Source organism: Tiliqua scincoides, chromosome 11, assembly GCF_035046505.1.
Source record: "Tiliqua scincoides isolate rTilSci1 chromosome 11, rTilSci1.hap2, whole genome shotgun sequence".
Taxonomy (NCBI): Eukaryota; Metazoa; Chordata; class Lepidosauria; order Squamata; family Scincidae; genus Tiliqua; species Tiliqua scincoides.
Window position 1 is genome coordinate 8,490,947 of NC_089831.1, and position 20,246 is coordinate 8,511,192.

A 20,246-nucleotide genomic window follows, 5' to 3' on the forward strand; every position below is an offset into this window, starting at 1 on the left:
CGGGGAGTGGAAGCAGAAGGAGGAGGACTGCAGTCAAGTAGGTGGACAAGCATGGGAGCCCCGCCCCCCAATCTGCTGCCTGCTTCAGTTGGCTACATGGATAGACCAGCCCTGTTAGCCTTGGACCTTTCTCCGGAGAATCATAAGAGCCCTGTGGTTACCGAAGTCCCTGCCTTTTAGAGTATGGCACCCTAGATGCCAACCCCAATGCACAGACCTATGTTTCTAGCATTTAGCAAAGAAAGTTGAGAGACTCACTCTCTGTGCAGGAAACGCCAGCAGCGTAGCGCCCCCCTCCCCTGGGGCAGGACACTTGAGCATCATGCCGGCAATGCGACAGGGCCATCTCCGTCCCAGAACATTTCACCCCGCTCATGACGACACTGTTGGCGTTGACGTGTCCGTGCCAGTACCAGGTTTCCTAGAGAGAAGCACAGGAACAGAGAGGTCAATTCACGCAGGTACCTGGTTGTTAAAAAGAATGAAAAAAAAAATAATGCTTATAAACAAAGAAAGGAACACAAAATATTGTATATTGAATATTGGTTCAATTGGGATTGGGACCAATTGGGAATCTCAGGCAGTCTCCCATTTTGCCACCAAACAGACCCCAGTTGACATCCACTTCATCTCAGCAAGTTGCCTGGGGCAGGAACCTACAAATCATGCTGCGGACCAACTTTTGACATCTCTGCAGCAAAAGGCCTGTGCAGGACCCCCAACAGCATTTCCCCCCATTTGGAAAACACATGCTAGCCCCTTGTAGGGGCTTCTGGGGTCTCCAATTTCAGGTCAATTGTACAAAGGGGCAGATGGGAGGGCCCATCAGTGGAGATTATGTCAGAATGCCAATGCAAGGGAGGGCACCAGGATGAGGTCTCTTGTTATCTGGTGTGCTCCCTGGGGCATTTGGTGGGCCGCTGTGAGATACAGGAAGCTGGACTAGATGGGCCTATGGCCTGATCCAGCGGGGCTGTTCTTATGTTCTTAACTACAATTCCCAGGAAGCCTTGCAGGTCTCTTGTTATCTGGTGTGCTCCCTGGGGCATTTGGTGGGCCGCTGTGAGATACAGGAAGCTGGACTAGATGGGCCTATGGCCTGATCCAGCGGGGCTGTTCTTATGTTCTTAACTACAATTCCCAGGAAGCCTTGCAGGTCTCTTGTTATCTGGTGTGCTCCCTGGGGCATTTGGTGGGCCGCTGTGAGATACAGGAAGCTGGACTAGATGGGCCTATGGCCTGATCCAGTGGGGCTGTTCTTATGTTCTTAACTACAATTCCCAGGAGGCCTTGCAGGTCTCTTGTTATCTGGTGTGCTCCCTGGGACATTTGGTGGGCCGCTGTGAGATACAGGAAGCTGGACTAGATGGGCCTATGACCTGATCCAGTGGGGCTGTTCTTATGTTCTTATGAGATGCTCCTCTTGCTGCCCCAGTCTCATTAGTATCAGAGTGGGGTGCTGGCTGTGGCAGTGGGCGATCCACTCACCACCTTAGTGCAGGCCCTCCCCTGGCACAGGACCCTGTTGGGCCCATTTGCCCTGAAGCCGGCCCTGATGGTGACAGAAGAGCCTCATTCATCGGCTGCCCAACATCCTCATTCTTTCCCTGGTGCTAATTCACACTTCTCAGGTGCCCAGCCTCTGACACAGCACTGAGGTTCAGGATACCTGGGAACCATAAAATAGCATTGGGCAAACCAGATGGCCTCCTGTAGCAGATCTTCCCCCACAACTACCCAGAAATGTCCCAAAGAATTCTGCTGTACAGGGTGGTAGTGGGGAGCAGTGATTGCAGCAGACCCTCACCGCCTCAGGGATGGGCCTGGGATAGGATTGTTCTCCCTGCATGAACACTTGTGGACCTGCTCCTGCCCTGGACCCAGCAAGTTTTGAATTTGCTAGGTCCCCAAGACCAGCAGAGGGCCTATCATTCCAATGAGGGCACTATTCTCTCCTACATGAAGCACTCAAGGAGCATGGAGGCCTAAGAATATAAGGGAAGTCCTGATGGATCCGGCCAAAGGCCCATCTAGTCCAGCTTACAGTGGTCATGCCTCAGGAAGCACACAAGACAACAAAAGACCCTATATCCTGTTACTAGTCCCTTGCATCTGGCATTCAGAGATAGCCTACTTCTCACGGCTTGCAACCTAAGATGGACTTTTCTTCCATAAATCTGTCCAATTCTCTTTTAAAGGCATCTAGTTCAGATGCCATCACCACATCCTGTGGCAAGAATGTTCTGCTATCCTGGCCAAGAGGCACCTTTTCCAGTGGTGATTCCCTTATATGTCACAGGGGGAGAGGAACTGTCCCTGTTTGTCCCAGCATAGCGTCCCTCTCAGTGGCTGCGACCGGTGGCACTAGCAGGAAGAGCTCACAGGAGCGCTGCATTGCTTTCAGCCCTCCAACCTGCTTCCTGTGAGCCTGTTAGCTTTTGCAGGCAACAGAGAGACAGCAACAGGAAGGCTGCAATCAGACAAAGATAATTCATTCGCATCTGATCTCGGAAGCTAAGCAGGGTCAGGCCTGGTTAGTACTTGGATGGGAGACCGCCTGGGAATACCGGGTGCTGTAGGCTTATACCATAGTCTTTCGAGACTGAAGGTTACCAACCAAACAAAAATTCATTTGCATGATGGGAGGGTTTGTGAACCACAGATAAGTGAAACCGTGGATATGGGGCCCTCAGAAATGGGGGATGCCTATACATAAATATACTAAATAAATAATGAAGCAATTCCTATGCACCTTATGGGGAGGAAGGGGGAAAATGCTGTAGTTGCCCCAGCTGCAGCTGCTGGTTCGCTATGCCCTCACTTAGCCTCTACCCTACTTGAGGTCTCATATAAGTATCTCTCTAGGAAGTGGCCGCCTGGCCTTCTTCAGCTGAGCCGGCATTTGCCCAAGAGGTATTAAGTGAATTATGGACAATTAAAGCCATCTTCCTAACAGGCGGAGGAACTGGCACTCATCCTGGAAAACACACAACAGCCTGGTAAACAGCGGATTGAGTCACTCCTCAGCTTGTCCTCCTGTCAAACTAGCCAGGAGCCAAGTGCAGCCAGTCTGCCGGGAGTGAATGCTCTTTTCATCCTCCGGCTGCCCTGCCCACGAATATCTGACCGGCTGTTACTGTACAGACAGGCAGGCAAACGAAGCCACTGTCCGGAAAGTTTGGAAAAAGGATTTGTGCCCGTTTAATAGAGACATTTTATTTCGCCAAGGCTTTTGCTGGCTCTTTCTAACGAATCTATAGAATACAAGGCCTTTGACTCCTTGGCTGTTCAGCCTTCGCACACTGAGGTGCTGGTAGCATGCAGGCCTACCATGGCACCCAAAGGGCCCCACAGGCCAGAGATGATCCAAAAATCTGGAGCTGCACGATGACGGCTCTACATTTTCTTCTCTCTAAGTACAAATTGCACATGCCATTAAGAGCATCTAGAGCAGGGGTGCCCAAACCCTGGCCCTGGGGCCACATGTGGCCCTCGAGGCCTCTCAATGCGGCCCTCAGAGAGACCCCAGTCTCCAATGAGCCTCTGACCCTCCAGAGATTTGTTGGAGCCTGCACTGGCCCAGCGCAACTACTCTCAGCACGAGGGCGACTGTTTGACCTATCACGTGAGCTGTGGGATGAGGGCTTCCTCCACTGCTTGCTGTTTCACGTCTGTGATGCAGTAGCAGCTGCAAAGGAAAGGCCAGCCTTGCTTTGTGCAAGGTCTTTTATAGGCCTTGAGCTATTGCAAGACCTTTATTCCTTCATATAAGTTCATCTTTCATATATTCATTTATGTATACTTATGTAAATGTATTCAAATTTTAAATGTAAATTAATTCTTTCCCCCCCCCCCCCGGCCCTTGACACAGTGTCAGAGAGATGATGTGGCTCTCCTGCCAACAACTTTGGACACCCCTGATCTAGAGCCACAGCCTGACTCTTTGGGCCAGCTCTCAAGGGTCTTACATAGGTTCACAGTGCAATCCTATGCTCACCTTCTGATGTGCCAGCCTAGGGTGTCACAAATGCACTGTCAAGCCTGGTGGCTAAGCTGTGTTGCCCGGCACTGTCCTGCTGGTGCCAGATTTGGAGCAGTGCCTGACGGAGCAGGTAGGGTGAGGAGGGGGTGTAACAGAAAAGTGGAGGGCCGAGAAGGGGGCAGGTCAGGACTGGGAGGGGGGCAGAATTAGTGGTGCTGGCTTACACTGTATCCTATTCCCCCTCCTGAACCTTTCCCCTCGACATGGGGCTGCAATTTGCTGGCACAGATCCAAGTAGCCCCACTGGGTAGGCTGAGGTTCTACATGGGATAAGGGAACAAATGTTCCCTTACAGCCTCCTCCTAACCAATGCTTGATACCAGCATGAGCTTTGCGGCCCCACTGCACCAGAACTGGATAGGATTAGGCTGCCAGTCTCCAAAAGACTCTTGTCCCATTCAGGGAGGTCTGGTCTAGAGGGTAGAGCCTCCATTTGCCTGAAGATAACATCCGCAGGTCGCCAGTTCGAGGCCACCGGCACCGTGCGACCTTGAAGCAGCTGACAAGCTGAGCCGAGTTATTCCATCTGCTCTGAGCGTGGGAGGATGGAGGTCAGAATGTGAAACCAGATCAGAAAGAAACATCTGAATTGTTGTGGTTCTTGAAAGATAGAACCTTCTTTCAATTGTAAAAATCCCTACAGGGATTTAAATAGCCTGCCTATGTAAACCGCCTTGAATAAAGTCTGAGGAGAAATCTGAGGACCAAGAAAGGCGGTATATAAATACCTGTATAATAATAATAATAATAATAATAATAATAATAATAATAATAATAATAATAATAATAATAATAATAAGTATTATTCATTAGAATTATTATTATCAACAATATTTATATACCGCTTTTCAACTAAAAGTTCACAAAGCGGTTTACAGAGAAAAATCAAATAACTAAATGGCTCCCTGTCCCAAAAGGGCTCACAATCTAAAAAGATGCAAATGAATACCAGCAGACAGCCACTAGAACAGACAGTGCTGGGGTGAGGTGGGCCAGTTACTCTCCCCCTGCTAAAAAAAGGAGCACCCACTTGAAAAAGTGCCTCTTACCCAATTAGCAGGGGTTCCATTAGAAGATAAATTCTCATCCTGCAACACCTGAAACTAATGTTGAGAAATGCAAGAGGCAGCTCTGAGAGGTCAGCCCAGGCATCCTGGCTTCTCTTTCTCCTCATCTGGTGATTTGACAACGTAATTTATCGCAAATGTATTATTCCCCCCCAGCCTCCTTAACTTTGGACTGCTCTACACAACTGTGGCCAAGCTCTGAATTTCCAGCTCCACCCAACCTAATATTAATTCATTTTCTTGATCTGATCTGAGTCAGAAGTGCCTCTGTGATAGCACTGCTGCCTCTTAAAACAAATGAGGCCTCCATCTGTGCTTCTGGAAGAACAACAGAAAGATTAGTCCTTGGCCAAAATGGACTTTTAGGACAAACACCACTAAGACAGAATGAAGATTGGGCAGTGCAATCCTAACTTGCGTGGGAACAGGCAGTCTGATTGGCCTGCACTGTATCCAACGCAAGTTCCGGGCTGCAAGTGGCTCGGTTTGGGGTTCCCTTTACTCCGGGGAAAGCCACTGCAGCCCCAATGGGTCTACTAAGATCTATGCCACCTAAAGAGGTGGTGTACAGATCCAAGCAAAACTGAGCAGCCTGGAGCTGCTCCGCGCTGCTCGGGAATGGGGTCCAGATTCGGCATAACTGCCAGGTCCTGGCCCCAGCCCTACTCTCCCACTGTCCACCCACGGGCCATCCGCCCTCCCCCTGCCCCTAAATGCTTCCTCCCCACACTCCCCCAGGCCCCCATGCCAGCCAAACTTGGCCAGCGCAGACTTATTGGGTTTCCACTTAGCAGAGGCTAGATGCAGCCGGCACATGTCCTTGTGCCAGCCCAGCTAACTCCTAAGGAGGTGGAAACGTGCTTTACGGCATGTTTGCGACCCTCCTAGGTTGGTGCAAGGGACTTGCGTTGGCCGAGCGCCCAGCTTGGATTGTGCTCTCAGGTATGGAGGGGTCAAGGAATCTGAAAAGTCAAAGGAGTCCACGAATTTCTTAGACCCAATTCAAAATAGTCAATTTCGAACTGGAACCTAAAACATGAAACATCTTGCCAACATCCAGCAGCTCAGAAGAGCATTCAAAATGGTCTGAGGTGTGATGTGAAGCTATTCCTGACATGTGAAGAGTTGGAAAACAGCAGCTGGTACCAATCTAACTTCTTCTGCACTGGAGTAGACACTGAAAAAAAGCAGTTCTACAAGTTTTCAGCATGGATCAGCTTGAACCTGGGAAAAGCCAGTTCTGGAGAGAGCCTATTGGCTAGCTTCTGTGAAATCAACCTTCTTGCCAGGATCTTCCTTTCCCCCCATTGTCTGCTTAGTTTCCCTCTAATGCAGTGGTTCTCACACATTTAGCACTAGGACCCACTTTTTAGAATGAGAATCTGTCAGGAACTAACCAGAAGTGATGTCATGATGGGAAGTGATGTCATCAAGCAGGAAAATTTTAACAATCCTAGGCTGCAATCCTACTCACACTTACCCAGGAGTAAGTCCCATTTACTATCATTGTTAAAAAAATATACACAGTTGCTTGTTAAAAATACAGGTCTGTCACATCTCCCCAAATGCAGTCACATATCATGGTAGCATCAAGTCTTAATACATTAAAAATAAGAAATTGAAATGAATGAGGACCCACCTGAAATTGGCTCACAACCCACCTAGTGGGTCCCGACCCACAGTTTGAGAAACACTGCGCTAATGTATTTCTTAACCTCTCTGCAATCGTAACCACAAGTAGAGTCTTAATGAGCAAATCTGCCCATAATATGGTGCGCGCGGTGCTCACTGTTCTGGGGCCATTTCCCAAGACAGAGGTTGCCCAGGCCAGAGGAGACGGTGGGTGCTGTTGCCATCCGCTACCTTGGAATGCACAGCTAACAATGTCACTTGAAAGATTTGAGTTTCTTTTCCTGTACTGCTGCCAGCTTCTAGTTCAAGAGGTGAGGGGATCTGCATCGGTCCAACACCAACCATCCTTTCCCTGATCGCTCAGCTGTGTTGACACAAGCGGGGCCAGGGCTGTTTGATACGGGGCATTTTCCTGTGGCCGGGGCTCCTAGTATCACGAAGAGAGAAGGCCCTTGTGCAGGTCCAGGCTACACCCTTCCTTGAAACATACAGCAAGCCTGTGTGTGAAACAGGGCTCACCTTGTGTATGCGTAGGTACAAGCATGCGACGGGGGCCATCGCAGATGGGGTTAATTAGACAGAGTGTTGCAAAAGAAGGAATGAAATGTACGGTTCATTTCCTCCTTCTGAAACATGAGCCCAATCTGGGCACTCTCTGGTGCAGGTTTCAAAAGCTGGGGAGCATGTTTGTAATAATCAGTGCTAATCTGGGAACCTTGAATTCCCTGCATGCTATTCATGCCACATGTGACTGTTATTAACACAGGGTTGAAAGCAGAAGACCAATCAGATGAACGTGTATCAAGGCAATTTCAGCTTCACATGGGAAAATGCTCTTACCCTGCACATGCCCGATCTCGTCTGATCTCGGAAGCTAAGCAGGGTCAGGCCTGGTTAGTACTTGGATGGGAGACCGCCTGGGAATACTGGGTGCTGTAGGCTTATACCATAGTCTTTCGAGACTGAAGGTTGCCAACCATCTCCCTATACTGAACACTATCTCCCGATCTCGTCTGATCTTGGAAGCTAAGCAGGGTCAGGCCTGGTTAGTACTTGGATGGGAGACCGCCTGGGAATACCAGATGCTGTAGGCTTATACCATAGTCTTTCGAGACTGAAGGTTCAACCATCTCCCTATACTGAACACTATCTCCCGATCTTGTCTGATCTCGGAAGCTAAGCAGGGTCAGGCCTGGTTAGTACTTGGATGGGAGGCTTATACCATAGTCTTTCCAGACTGAAGATTGCCAACAAACCAAGAGTGTGTGATCACTTGCATCCTGACAGTGGGAAATCAGCATGACAGTGGTAACATTTGTAAGGCCTAATCCAGAGGTTCCCAAAGTGTATATCACAACACCTTAGGGTGTTGTGGCACACTCACAGGGACACCATGGGAAGTCCCCATGGACCCCTCCTACTTGTTCCATCTAGTTGGACCCCTCCTATTTAATCTCCTGGGCGCCACCATCTCGAATCTCATGAAATCTCATAAGATTTAGACACTGCTGTCTTAGATCTCATGAGGTTTCATGAGATCCAGGATGGTGGCGCCCGGCTGAGCTGGGACAAAGAAGCTGTGGGGGGTGTCACGATCCAGGTGAGTTCGGGAACTACTAGCCTAATCCTATTTGGATGCCATGCCAGTATGGGCCAAATACCAAACCTGAACGCTGGTGCAGCCCTTCCCAGTAACACCTCAAACATCCACAGAAACACCAACATAACCTGTTAGCCGTGAAGCAGCAGCACATCATTGCTGTGACATCAGCACATCATCCATTTAACGACTGGGAATCATCACCGTCTAGTTGGAGCATCAGCCGTTCGACGTCTGTGTGTCGTTGGTGTGATGTCCAAGGAGCCAATCGCTGCATCCAAACAGCCCCAGCACTGGCAGCCAGAGAAGTGCCACTAGGGTGAACTGAGTGGGAGGGGGCAGGTAATGCTCAGGGGCAACCAATGCTGCAGAGACCACCTCTAACCGTCTAACTAAGTAAATCTGGGGCTGCTGAAATCTCCAAAGAGTATAGATCATTTCTTCTGGTGCTCTGGGAAACAAGACTTTGACATACCTGAAATGCATGGTCAGCGTAGCCGAGGCCCAGCTGACGACAAACGATCATGGCTTCCTTTATGGTCCATTTATCACTACAGACTGTTCCCCACTTCAGCATGCCATTGTGCATCCGGAGGACTTCTACGCGGCCTTCATAGGGTGTGCGGCCACCACTCAAACGAATCTACAAGTTATTTTAAGAGAGAGAGAGAGAGAGAGATTGAACGTGAAAGCAGTTGGGGATTTCCTGATCAACAGCTCCATGTATCAGCAAGAGGAAGTACAAATGCATGGGACAAATCCACTGTTCAAACAGGTGACACAGAAACATATAGCAGGGCTGTTGGAAAAAGATGTACTTTGAAACTAATGGCCATCACAGGGGCCCAATCCTATCCAACTTTCTAGCACTGATGCAGCCGCAATGCAGCCCCAAGGTAAAGGAACAAACATTCCATTCCCTTGAAGAGGCATCCATGACTGCTCCCCCACTGTAGGATGCAGTACAAATCCAATTGGCACAGCTGCATCGGCGCTGGAAAGTTGGATAGGATTGGGCCCTGGGTCTTCAACTGCAGGCATATCAAGGTCCAAGGGGCAGGAACTAGGGTGGAAGGGATTTGGGACCAGCAGAGCCCTGCTCTGCTGTATCCTATCCTCCATGTTGGGTTGCAAAGTCTTAAGACTCCACCAGCAAAATTACTGGAGCATACTTGAGAAGCCCCATTGCGGGGCTTGGGGCTTTCCCCGGGGGAAGGGGATGAAAGTTCTCTTCTCCCAGGGAGACCTCTGGTGGCCCAGCGGTGCTGCTGGATGCAGCAGTAGCCACTGTGGTGCCACTGCACCCAGAAGCACAGTCAGCAGTAGGAGTGGGCTGCGGGGCTGCAATCTTAATCACACATACTTTGGAGTAGCCCCGCTGACTATAATGGATTTACTTCTGAGTAAACAGGCATAGGATTGGGCTCCAAGTATTACTTTGGTTACATGTTCAAAAGAGGATTTGAGTCTTAGGGTCCAATCCTACCCAACTTTCCGGTGACATAGGATAGGACAGGGCCCTGAATCAGTGAGAAATTTAGCTTGAGTTTTTTGAGGTACGGAACTTAGTGAATAGCTAGGAAATGGCTCAAAAATATGTTTTGTTCTCAGGGTCTAACTCTAAAAGAACACAGATGTTAAAGTGAACGGAACAAGAAGGGTCTGGCCAAACAACTGGGATGCAAATCTCCCTAATTCAGTGAACTTTCTGCCAATGGAGATCCACAGCCAGCATTTGACGGTGACCTCACTCCGAAGGGTTGAGTAGCAGCTCCTGTGGCTGAACAGAGACTCCTGTGCAGCTGACCAATGGACTAAAATCTTGCAGAGCATCTTCCCCCTTAGTTAAAGCCCCAGGCAACATATTCTGTAAACGTGAAGTCGTTCAAAGTTTCATGACTCACATGACCTTTGGGAGCACAGTAGCGGTGTGAAGTGCTTGCACATGGTTGGGTATGTGGCCAAGTGGGGGACCCAACTTTTTGGCATGCAATGGCGCATGCTTTTTTCTTGCATTTGCTGCGTGATGAAAGAGAAAGGAGTTCTCTTGCATCTTGACATCCTTTTAAACAGATACACGAGAGACCTTGCGCAGGCAAAACACATGCTCTACAGCTCAGTTATGGATCTCCGGCAAAACAGGAGGTGAAGAGCTCTGCATTTCACCCACAGTACATCTCCAGTGTGCCACTTTTTTTTTGCAACAGGGAACTTTTGCAGCAGCTGTGGAAATGTGGTAGCCTTTTCCATGAGTTCACTCGCATTAGCTCACAGTTGGCAGGAGCCCCTGACCCAAAATATGACATTCCTTACGCTTGCTTGGTTGGGGTAAGCGGCTGCTAGTGGGAAGCTTATTCTCCACTGGAAGTCATTGTATCGGGGCATTTGGAACAAAGTGGCAACTGTGCTATCCTGCCATTATAGGTGGACACCTATGCTCCTCACCTGGTTCTGGAAACCCATGGCTGGAACATTGCACCTCACAGACGCATCTTCTTCATGGGTGCATCTTCTTGCCTCAGTGGTGCTGAATTTGCAGTTTGTGATGGATTTTTCAAAACCCAAGCAGTCTACTTCATTGAGATGAATGGGGCCCATTCCTTTGAGAGAAAGAAACAGGCTCAGTTTTCCAGGGACACTAAGATGAGGAATTTCTGTATGTCATTATGCTTCATACCTCTGACTGTAGCACACCCCAAGCCAGTGGCAGACCTCCCATTCATTCTATAGGGCAAATGCGTTGGGTGTGGAGCCTTGCATGCCTTTAGGACCCCATGGAAGCCTCTCTGAGGTGCCCAACGGGGTCAGAAACTGTGCTTCTGATTTTCCGGAAGCACAGTTTAAAGCGACGGGGAATCTCAGAGAGGCTTCCCCGATATATCCTGGAGTTGCACAAGACTCTGTCACACTCCAGGTAAATGGGAGGGGGCAGATTTGCACATGGGGGCGACAACATCTTGCAGGGGTCGCCATCACAGACCGTTGCCCTGGGGCATGGGGCTGGGAACATCTGCCACTGCCCCAAGCTCCAGATTTCAGTCCAGGAGGATTCTGGAGTTAGAAGATCTGAGATTCTGCAGAAGTTTCCTTCTTTTTGCAGCTCTTGTTTTGTTTTTAATATTGCTTGAGAAATGATTTCCAGGAAATTATATTTTTTTAAGATGCCAGAAACAAAAGAAAGGCCAATTTTCCACTTCTCCATCATTTACAACATTCAGCTGGAGAACTGAGAGCAGAATATATTTTACTCAGCTTTTTTGGCAATTTCTGCACAATGGGAACACGCAGTTGACATTTTGGTGGGAAACAAAAGACTCTCTTGCCAACCAGAGACTGCAAAACAAATAATCTCAAACGCAGGTGGGTTGCTTGAGGATTCTCACAAGGGTTTGACCTTACAAAGGATCCATGGATACAAAAGGATTTCACTTCACACTTGAATGAGGACTGAGGCTGATTCTGTCATTACAGAATATTGCAATCATCTTTCACTTGACGCAGCAAACGCTGTTTAATCTACTTTATTGCTCTGATGTTCATGTTAATTTTTAAGCATTCATGGCTTTGAATGACTTACATGACACACATTCAGTGTTTTGTTTTAATCACCAAACCCCCAAAGCAGAGAAGAAAATGCACCCAACAAAGGTACATAGAGGGTATATCTACCACAGTATTACATTGGATTATGTAATCCAATAATTACATAAAAAAGTATTACATAAAAAAATACAAAAAAAAGTATTACTGAGTATTACACAGTCTTGGCTTTCCCGAAAGAATCTGGGAAGCATTGCATATATTTTGATCAGCTTTCCTATCTATCTATCTATCTATCTATCTATCTATCTATCTATCTATCTATCTATCTATCTATCTATCTATCTATCTATCATTGGTCAGTCGGTCATGATTTGGTACTTCCTACTGGGTGGGAAATAAAGAACTTACAGTTTCATTTTCAACTTTTATTGAAAGGCTGCATATTTTTTCAGCTAGCAAGAAGTGACATCACTAGTTGCCTCTAGCATGCTTCTATTTTGATTCATTAACAAACTACAAAATGACGTCAAGTCTTGGACGAGTCATTAGAACTCAAATGCATGGAGGTTGCCATGTTTCTACCAGTAGATCTCAAATGCAAGGAGGCCGTCATCAAGTTGCTCCAAGCCTGAAGGAAAGGTTGCAAGTGTGGCAAGGGTGCTAGAAGTTGAAAAACATATGCAACCAGAGCATGCTGGGAGATTTATATACACCTCTCCAGCACTACTAGCACTGCTAACTGAAAAACATATACAGTCAAAAGCAAAGTTTCCAACAAGGGCAAGGTCTGCGCTGTGTGCAGTGGCGTCTCTAGGGGGTGTGGGCCGCATCAGGTGACGTGCACAGGGGGGTGACACCACTACTGGACAAAATTTTTAAAATCTTGGTATTTTTTGAATTATTCCATCATGTTATACATAATTCAATGTCCAATTTCATGTGGAATGCAACGAAACAAACCATATTGAAATATATCTAGTCCATCAAAAGTTATAGCCAAAAAACCAGCGGGGGTGGGGTGAGGGTGCAGCACCATGCCCACCGCTAGGGGCATTGACACGCCCACTGCATGGGAGGAGGTCCATCAAGGGGTGACACGCTGGCCTTCTGCACCGAGTGACATAAACCCTAGTGACACCACTGACTATATGTGTCATTGTGTGGAAGAGAGAATGGAGTCTGATTAGAGACAGTGAGATTTAAGAAGAGGAAGAAAGAGTTGAAGTAAAGAGCAAAATAGCAAGAGAAAGCGAAGACTTCCCATTAAAATAACTTTAGTCTGTGTGGGACATATAGACCAAAATAAGAGTAGAGGGACACAGAGTGATGACTCCAGAGAAGAAAATGTGAAAAACAGTGCTGAAGAAAGGCTGGTGCAGACATAATGATGGTTGATGCAGTTAGCTAGTAGATCATCGTACAGAGAACAGAACTACTGGCAACATTTCACTGTCATGGGGCATTAGGAACAGGGGACAGCTGTCACCTTCAACCCTTGCTGTGAGTTCAGCAGAAGGCATCTGGCTGGTCCTGTGGGGAGACCTGCCTGTGTGTCCCTGCCTAAATAACTGCGACATAGCAGTGTCAGTAAGCTGTGCCCTTCCGACGATTACCCCTTTCTCTCGCTGTTAGAAGAGATGCTTGCTTGCCCCAGCTCTGCAGCCTCTCGCTGCATGCATCTCGTCTCACAGAAAATCCATCAGTACCGACTAGCTTCTCTGGAGGTGTCATCTTCTGATGTACTGACACTGGGGACAAATATTGACTTGGGCTCTAAGCCTTGGAAAGACATCATTCAGTGGCCTTTTATTTTCAGTCAGGAAAACTCAACGCACAGAGGCAGCTGTTTCAAGTTTCCAGGTCTTGGCTGCGCAATGTGGCGGGCAGGCAGCAGGCTCTGCGGCCCTCACGTTGCAGTCAGCCGTTTTCATGTGACGCTTCCTTAACTAGAGCCACAGTTAAATACATCTCGGAGTGTGATGCGTGCCTTTGGCTGGCAAGCTGGCATTTCCAAGATTCCAGAAGACTGTAGTGTTCCTCATACTTGAATTCCTTTTCCTTTTCCTTTTCCAAACCACACAGGTCCTGGAGGCTCTTTGCCTTTTCATTTTGGTTTCTGGTTTGGTAGCGGATTGTGATTTTTCTTCCCCTGCTATACAGGAGCAAGAAATGGGGAACTGCAAGAAAGGGTATTCTAAACTTAAAGATTTGGAGATTAAGAGCAGCTTGGAAAGCAAAGCCTTAGATATCACTATCACCAGATTTAAGCCTGTGACTCAGCTGCTGCAGTCAGTGGGATATGAGAATGTTAAGAGTTGGAAGGGATCTTGGAGGTCATCTAGTCGAACCCCACAGCGGAGATAGAATTCTGTCTTTACAGAACACATATTTGGTCAGTAATAAGTGTTCTATAGAATAGAAAGTAGAAGGTCAGAGTTGGAAGGGATCTTGGAGTCATCTGGTCCAACTCCCTGCTCAGTACAGGCAACCGTGATAGCATTCCTGATAGGTGTGCATCCAGCCTCTATTTGAAAACCTCCCATGACACACACACACACACACACACACACAGAGAGAGAGAGAGAGAGAGAGAGAGAGAGAGAGAGAGAGAGAGAGAGAGAGAGAGAGAGACCACTACTAGGCAGAGTGTTCCAGCACCAGACAGCTCTTACAGTTAGAAAATTCTTCTGAATGTCTACCCTAAATGTGCTTCCCTTTAGTTTCAACTCCTTAGCTGAAACCTATTTTGACCCCTTTCCTCAGGAGCCACAGAAAGTCTGCTCCTTTTTCTAGGTAAGTGTGTGTAAGTTTGCACTCCTGAACCCAGAGGTAGGTCTGACAATTATAAAATGCCACCTCCCCCCCCCCCGGGTTGGTCTACCCATTAAATACAATGAAGTTGTAAGCAGAATGGCAGGGGTGGTGTCATAGACCAAGCCCTGACCAAGGATGAGCCCACGCCCTTCACAATGTCTCCCTGGCTGGCCTGAACACTCCGTACCAATCAGAAAGAAATTCGTGATGGTAAGGGCGGTTTGGCAGTGGAACAGATTGCCGCAGCAGGTGCAGCTTCACAATCTCACTGCTGCCCCCCCCCCCCGGTAATTTCTCCTTTGGAGGCCTGAGAGGCAGCAAGACCACGAAGCTGCACCTGCCGCCACCTCCAAGGAACATGACTCTGCCACTTGACCGAGCCGTTTTCTCGCTGCGCTCTGCTTTTGGAACACAGAGCGAAAGTGGCTAGTCAGAACGTGCAAACACTAAAGTGATTGGCGGTGACGTGATGAGATCACCATGTCACTGCCAATTACTCCCATGTCTGTGCACTCGGGGTTGACACCAGGAGTTACTGCCCCGGGCGGCAGACATGATTGCCATGCCGCTGTGGGTCAGGCCAGGGAAAGGGATTAGGATTCAGTGGGTGACTCTGCTGCTGAACGTGCCCCCTTTGTGGACCCAATCCACCCCCTCCCTGCCCCCATTTCCTCTCTGTTTATTACAACTTCACTCAAGGGTCCCTGAATACACAGCACCTCCCTCCCATAATGATGGGTGTTTGCTGGTATACTAATAACAGGCAGAACTTAACATCTTCCTTAACATCAAGACAGGGGAGGGCACCAGGATGCAGGTCATGTCTGTTGTCTTGTGTGCTCCCTGGGGCATTTGGTGGGTCACTGTGAAATACAGGAAGCTGGACTAGATAGGCCTTTGGCCTGATCCAGCAGGGTTCTTCTTATGTTCTTATCTTTAAGGGGAATTAAGGGCCCTCAGAATATCTGTGGGCCCAGCTATGTGTCGTCAACATTTTTGTTGAAGATGAAGAAGACAGAGGAATCCTTCCTTCCTTCCCAATGTCTCTTTCACTTCATTTTAGGCAGCCTTACCTTGCCCAAGCCTTGCACCGGCAATCGCCTCCTTGGCACTCCCAAAGCCCAGCTCTCGGCAGACCACGCTGGCTGGAATCAGGTTCCACTGGTCATCACAAACAGTTCCCCATTCCCCATTCATCAGCACTTCGATGCGGCCTTCTCCTATGTTGGCTCCACCCTTTAGTCTTACCAGTGGATGCTGAAAGAGAAAGCCACATGGAAAACCCGGACTGTTTATATGCGACACCAAAAAGCAATTATCTGACACTCAGAAACAATTGAGTTTTTTTTTACCTTAAACCCTATTAACAGGTTTGTTAAATCAGTTTGTTCTCTGATTTGGCCACCGCTGGCCAACTGTTAAACAAAGCATGTGGGGCTTTGTAGGACAGGTCAACTGGCTAGGGTGGAAACCCTGAACAGCATTCATAGGTCAATGAAAAATGCATAGTGGTTCATTCTCGCTCACTGGAGATTTTCAAGCAGAGGGTCGACAGGCATCTGCTTGATGTTCCAGGAGGATTTCCTGCTACAGGCAGGGGGTTGGACTTGATCAGTGTTTCTCAACCAATGGTATGGGTACCACCAGTGGTACTTGAGGTGGTGTCTGGTAGTACTCATGGGACCATTCACGGGACCCACCTTCCATGAGCAAGACCAGGAGGACCATGATACAGCAGTGGCAGGAGGCTCCAAAGCCTGCTTTTCCATGATCAAGAAAGCCTTCCTGCCCACTCTGAGCCTCTTACTGGTGTTGAATCTGGCCTCCCAACCCAGAAGTAACTGGCAGTGATGTCATCGCCAGTTACTTCCAGTGGTACTTAAATTGGTGGACCATGGTAAGTGGTATAGTGGAGGACAAACTTTGAGAAAAACTGGACTAGGTGTTTGGACTTGTGGCTCTGTTCCAACTCTATGATTCTATGATTAACCGCCTGCACAAAACACCAGGATATATAAGCCTCCATGTTATATATACCTGCAAGCAAAAGGTGGGTTTTAAGGACTGACCTGTCCATAAATCTGACTGTGGTGGTTGTCAGGTAGCAGATTTGAAGGAGTTACAAATCTGCAACCCATTTTTCTCCTCCTACACTGTGATTTTGAAAAGGAAGTGGGAAAGGTAGTGGAAGAGGAAGTGGGAAGAGGAAGTGGGAAAAGGAAGTGTGGAGGTGTGAAGAAAAGAGTGGTGGGCTAGAGTGTCTCCAAAACTCAAACCTACCACTTTCCTCTTCTTCATACTTCCTCTTCTGCTTTGTTTCCCTCCTCCTTTTCAAGAATACAGGAAGTGGAGGAGCACTAGAGTACCCGGGACAAGGAGGAGTTTGCACACCATGGTGGGGGGGGGGGAATCTGACATACTGTCTCAGTTTCCAGGAAGTCTCAGGCTGGCTGTAGGGCAGAGGTGTCCTGTTCTACAGATGCTTCATTTTAAACTTTACTGATGCCCAATTTTCATTGCTTGAGGAATGAGCCATGCCCACTCTGGCAGCCCTGTCGGAAAAAGTGGCCAGATGTGGGCTACACCTACCTACTGACCCTCCTCAATAGCCAGTGAGTAAATATACCACAGTAGGGGACTTTCACCATTTATGCACAGATGATCAGAGGCAAAAATGTGTTTGGTGGTAGCAGGGTTGGGCCTTTTTTCTGAGCAAAACCATGGAGGGAATGCAATTTGTTAACACCTCTAACTGATGAAGTTCCTGGAAAGAATGTTACCCTGTACATCTAGGTAGTTCCAGTACCAAGAAGCCAGTACTGAATATTTTATTCCAGTACTGAGAATCGTTTGAGTCGTGGTATATTTACAAGTGTGTGTTGTTCTCTACCCTTATGAGAAAATATGTACATCATGTCCTTGGATGACAACCTTGTTTTCAGTTTATTTAAAATATTTCCTATGGCTCGGGTTGAAGCGGATGCTTTGGTTGGGATTTGGGGGCCTGTGAGACCATGAGATTTAGAGTCTTCTAGCCTGGTATAGCTGTAACTCTTTTTAAATTTCCAAATTTCAGGAACTGGGGGATTCACCCATCTTAATACTGACTATACGCTACCAAATTCTTTGCCAAAGTTGTATTCTGTGTCAGCTAAGAACATTTGCAGGGAGGGAGAATATTTAAAAATCACAAGCCCACCAATTTCAAAAAGTCTTGGATCCCCAAGCCCTTCAATTCCAAAGACCACCCTTGAAATGTTGCCTTTAAGGCACAGCTGAATGATGTGCTACTGCAACGGCAAAGCATGTTCTATGCCTGAATGCTGAATGATTTAGGAGAGGCCAAAGACTTAATGAACATCACGTGTTCAAAATCTGGAGATACACAGTGTAAACAAGGCAGAGGTCAGTTCTAGGGCAGCCAAAACCCACAGAAGTACTTCAGGAATCAGTGGCTGTTGGCCAGCCTGGGGCATTTCACCTCAGTAGGTCTAGGCACAGATAAACTACACAGGGCATTTGGTGGGCCGCTGTGAGATACAGGAAGCTGGACTAGATGGGCCCATGGCCTGATCCAGTGGGGCTGTTCTTATGTTCTTAACTACAATTCCCAGGAAGCCTTGCAGGTCTCTTGTTATCTGGTGTGCCCCCTGGGGCATTTGGTGGGCCGCTGTGAGATACAGGAAGCTGGACTAGATGGGCCTATGGCCTGATCCAGTGGGGCTGTTCTTATGTCCTTATGTTCTGAGCATTGCAACTTATGAAGTTGACCCTTAGGCATTTTCAGGCTGATCTAGAATGATCAATCTATTTTGTTCACTGATTCTGCAAATGCTTCTGAATAACCACCCAGTGGTGACTGAATACAGTGGGGCCTCCTAATCCGTGGGCTTGGCATCTGTGGTTTTGAATATCTGTGGATGCCGATCCCACAGCTGGAGGGCCTCAGAGGACCTCTCAGATGCAACTGGAAGGCATTTCTGGTTTGTCAGCATGACAACCCCCCCACATGGATTTAATTATCTGTGGAATTCGGTATCCGCGCAGGGCGTGGGTGTCCTGGAGCAGATCCCCCGTGGATATTTCAAAGTAAAACTAAGCGCTAGGAGAAGAAAACACTCTAACGAAGGAAGCTAAAATATGGATGTGCTCCCGGATTCGTGGGGGTTCCGTTCTAGAACCCCCACCCGCTTGGATACCTGAATCGGTGGATACGGGGGATGCCTCCCTCCCTGAACTCCAGAGGCTCTTCTGAACCCTGCAGAGGCCACTCACATCAGCCCGCAGCCTCTGCTGCGCTCAGAATGATGATTAGAATGAAAAAAATTCACTTCTGGTTTTTTTTGCAAAACTGAATAATGGGAGAAGGCGTGGGGGGGCACAGATCCCTGATACGTGGATAAGTGAAACTGCTGATACAGGATCTGTGGATATGGGGCCCCCTGCAGCTTTGTTTGTTTGTTTGTTTGTTTGCTTGCTTGCTTGCTTGTTTGTTTGTTATAGTCGTAGTGGGGTGTGGCTAAGCTGGAGGTGTCACTGGAGGTGTCATTAAGCATTTCTGCACTTTAATATTTATCGATGTATTGCTGCATTTAAATATTTAACTAGAGAAATGCAATCTGTTTGATATTCTTAGGCTTAAAAACACTGCTCAGGACATTGGGGAGATGGGAGGAGGTAGCTTTGTGATTGCCCCGCAGGCCAGCCAATCAGGACTTCTCACAGCCAGCTTCAGAAGAAACTGGCTATGTCTTGTGTTCAGTTTGAAAAGTTTGTATGTCCACAAAGGGCTGAGTGTGGCTCCACAGTGGACCCCCTTCCTCCAGCTGTGCATTGCAGCTTAAATGATGGCATGTTTCCTATGTTGTACTTTTTTTTTTTCAGTCTCTGGTTCATGCAATCATAAACACGTTTTCAGACAAGGTTGTTTGTAGCTTTTAAAACAGGACAGGACACATCTCCACTGGAATGGTGCTAATTTGGTTGTTGTCTCCTGATCCAAGCATCCCATTTTAATTGAAAACAACAACGGCACCCAAATCTCAGTGCTTGTACTGGATGTTCTTCTGGGAAGTTCTGCACTGACAACACAATGTTATGTAAAGCAATGGCTGACGATGACATGTAACGTTTTATATAATAATAGCTGGCAGTTTGACAGCAGTGTGGAGCAGCAAGAACAACGCAACCAGCCAGACAAGCAGTCAGTGGGTTTGAACAAAGCAATGTGGAAGAGGAATGTGGCAAGTGTTTCGCTGTGTGACTTGCCAAGATAGAGCCTTTGCCATTTCCAGTCGCAAAGGAATCTCACACTGACCGTAGCCAAGACACATCCTGAGTCAAAAGCAGGAGAAATGCTGTCAATCCTGCAGAATGTGAATGTTAGTTTTGCTTCTTGTAGTGGGGGATTCGATTATTAGAAACATAGAGAGGGGGGTTTGCGACGGATGTGAGGACCGCATGGCGACTTGCCTGCCTGGTGCGAAGGTTGCGGACATCACTTCTCGTCTAGACAGGCTGGTGGACAGTGCTGGGGGAGAGGTAGCTG

The 20,246-nt window shown here is 47.9% G+C and overlaps 1 protein-coding gene and 1 pseudogene across 1 annotated transcript in view; one reads left to right on the forward strand and one right to left on the reverse strand.

The window, feature by feature from the left end:
- Window positions 1–20,246, reverse strand: part of LOXL2 (lysyl oxidase like 2) — a 94,185-nt gene that overhangs the window by 12,438 nt on the left and 61,501 nt on the right. The window contains exons 6-9 of the mRNA XM_066639369.1: window positions 15,772–15,955; window positions 10,787–10,941; window positions 8,817–8,984; window positions 259–421 (exon numbers count right to left, since the gene is read on the reverse strand). Coding sequence (XP_066495466.1) covers window positions 259–421; window positions 8,817–8,984; window positions 10,787–10,941; window positions 15,772–15,955 — 670 coding nt within the window. The remainder of the gene's footprint in view (window positions 1–258; window positions 422–8,816; window positions 8,985–10,786; window positions 10,942–15,771; window positions 15,956–20,246) is intronic.
- Window positions 7,568–7,683, forward strand: LOC136662755 (5S ribosomal RNA; annotated as a pseudogene).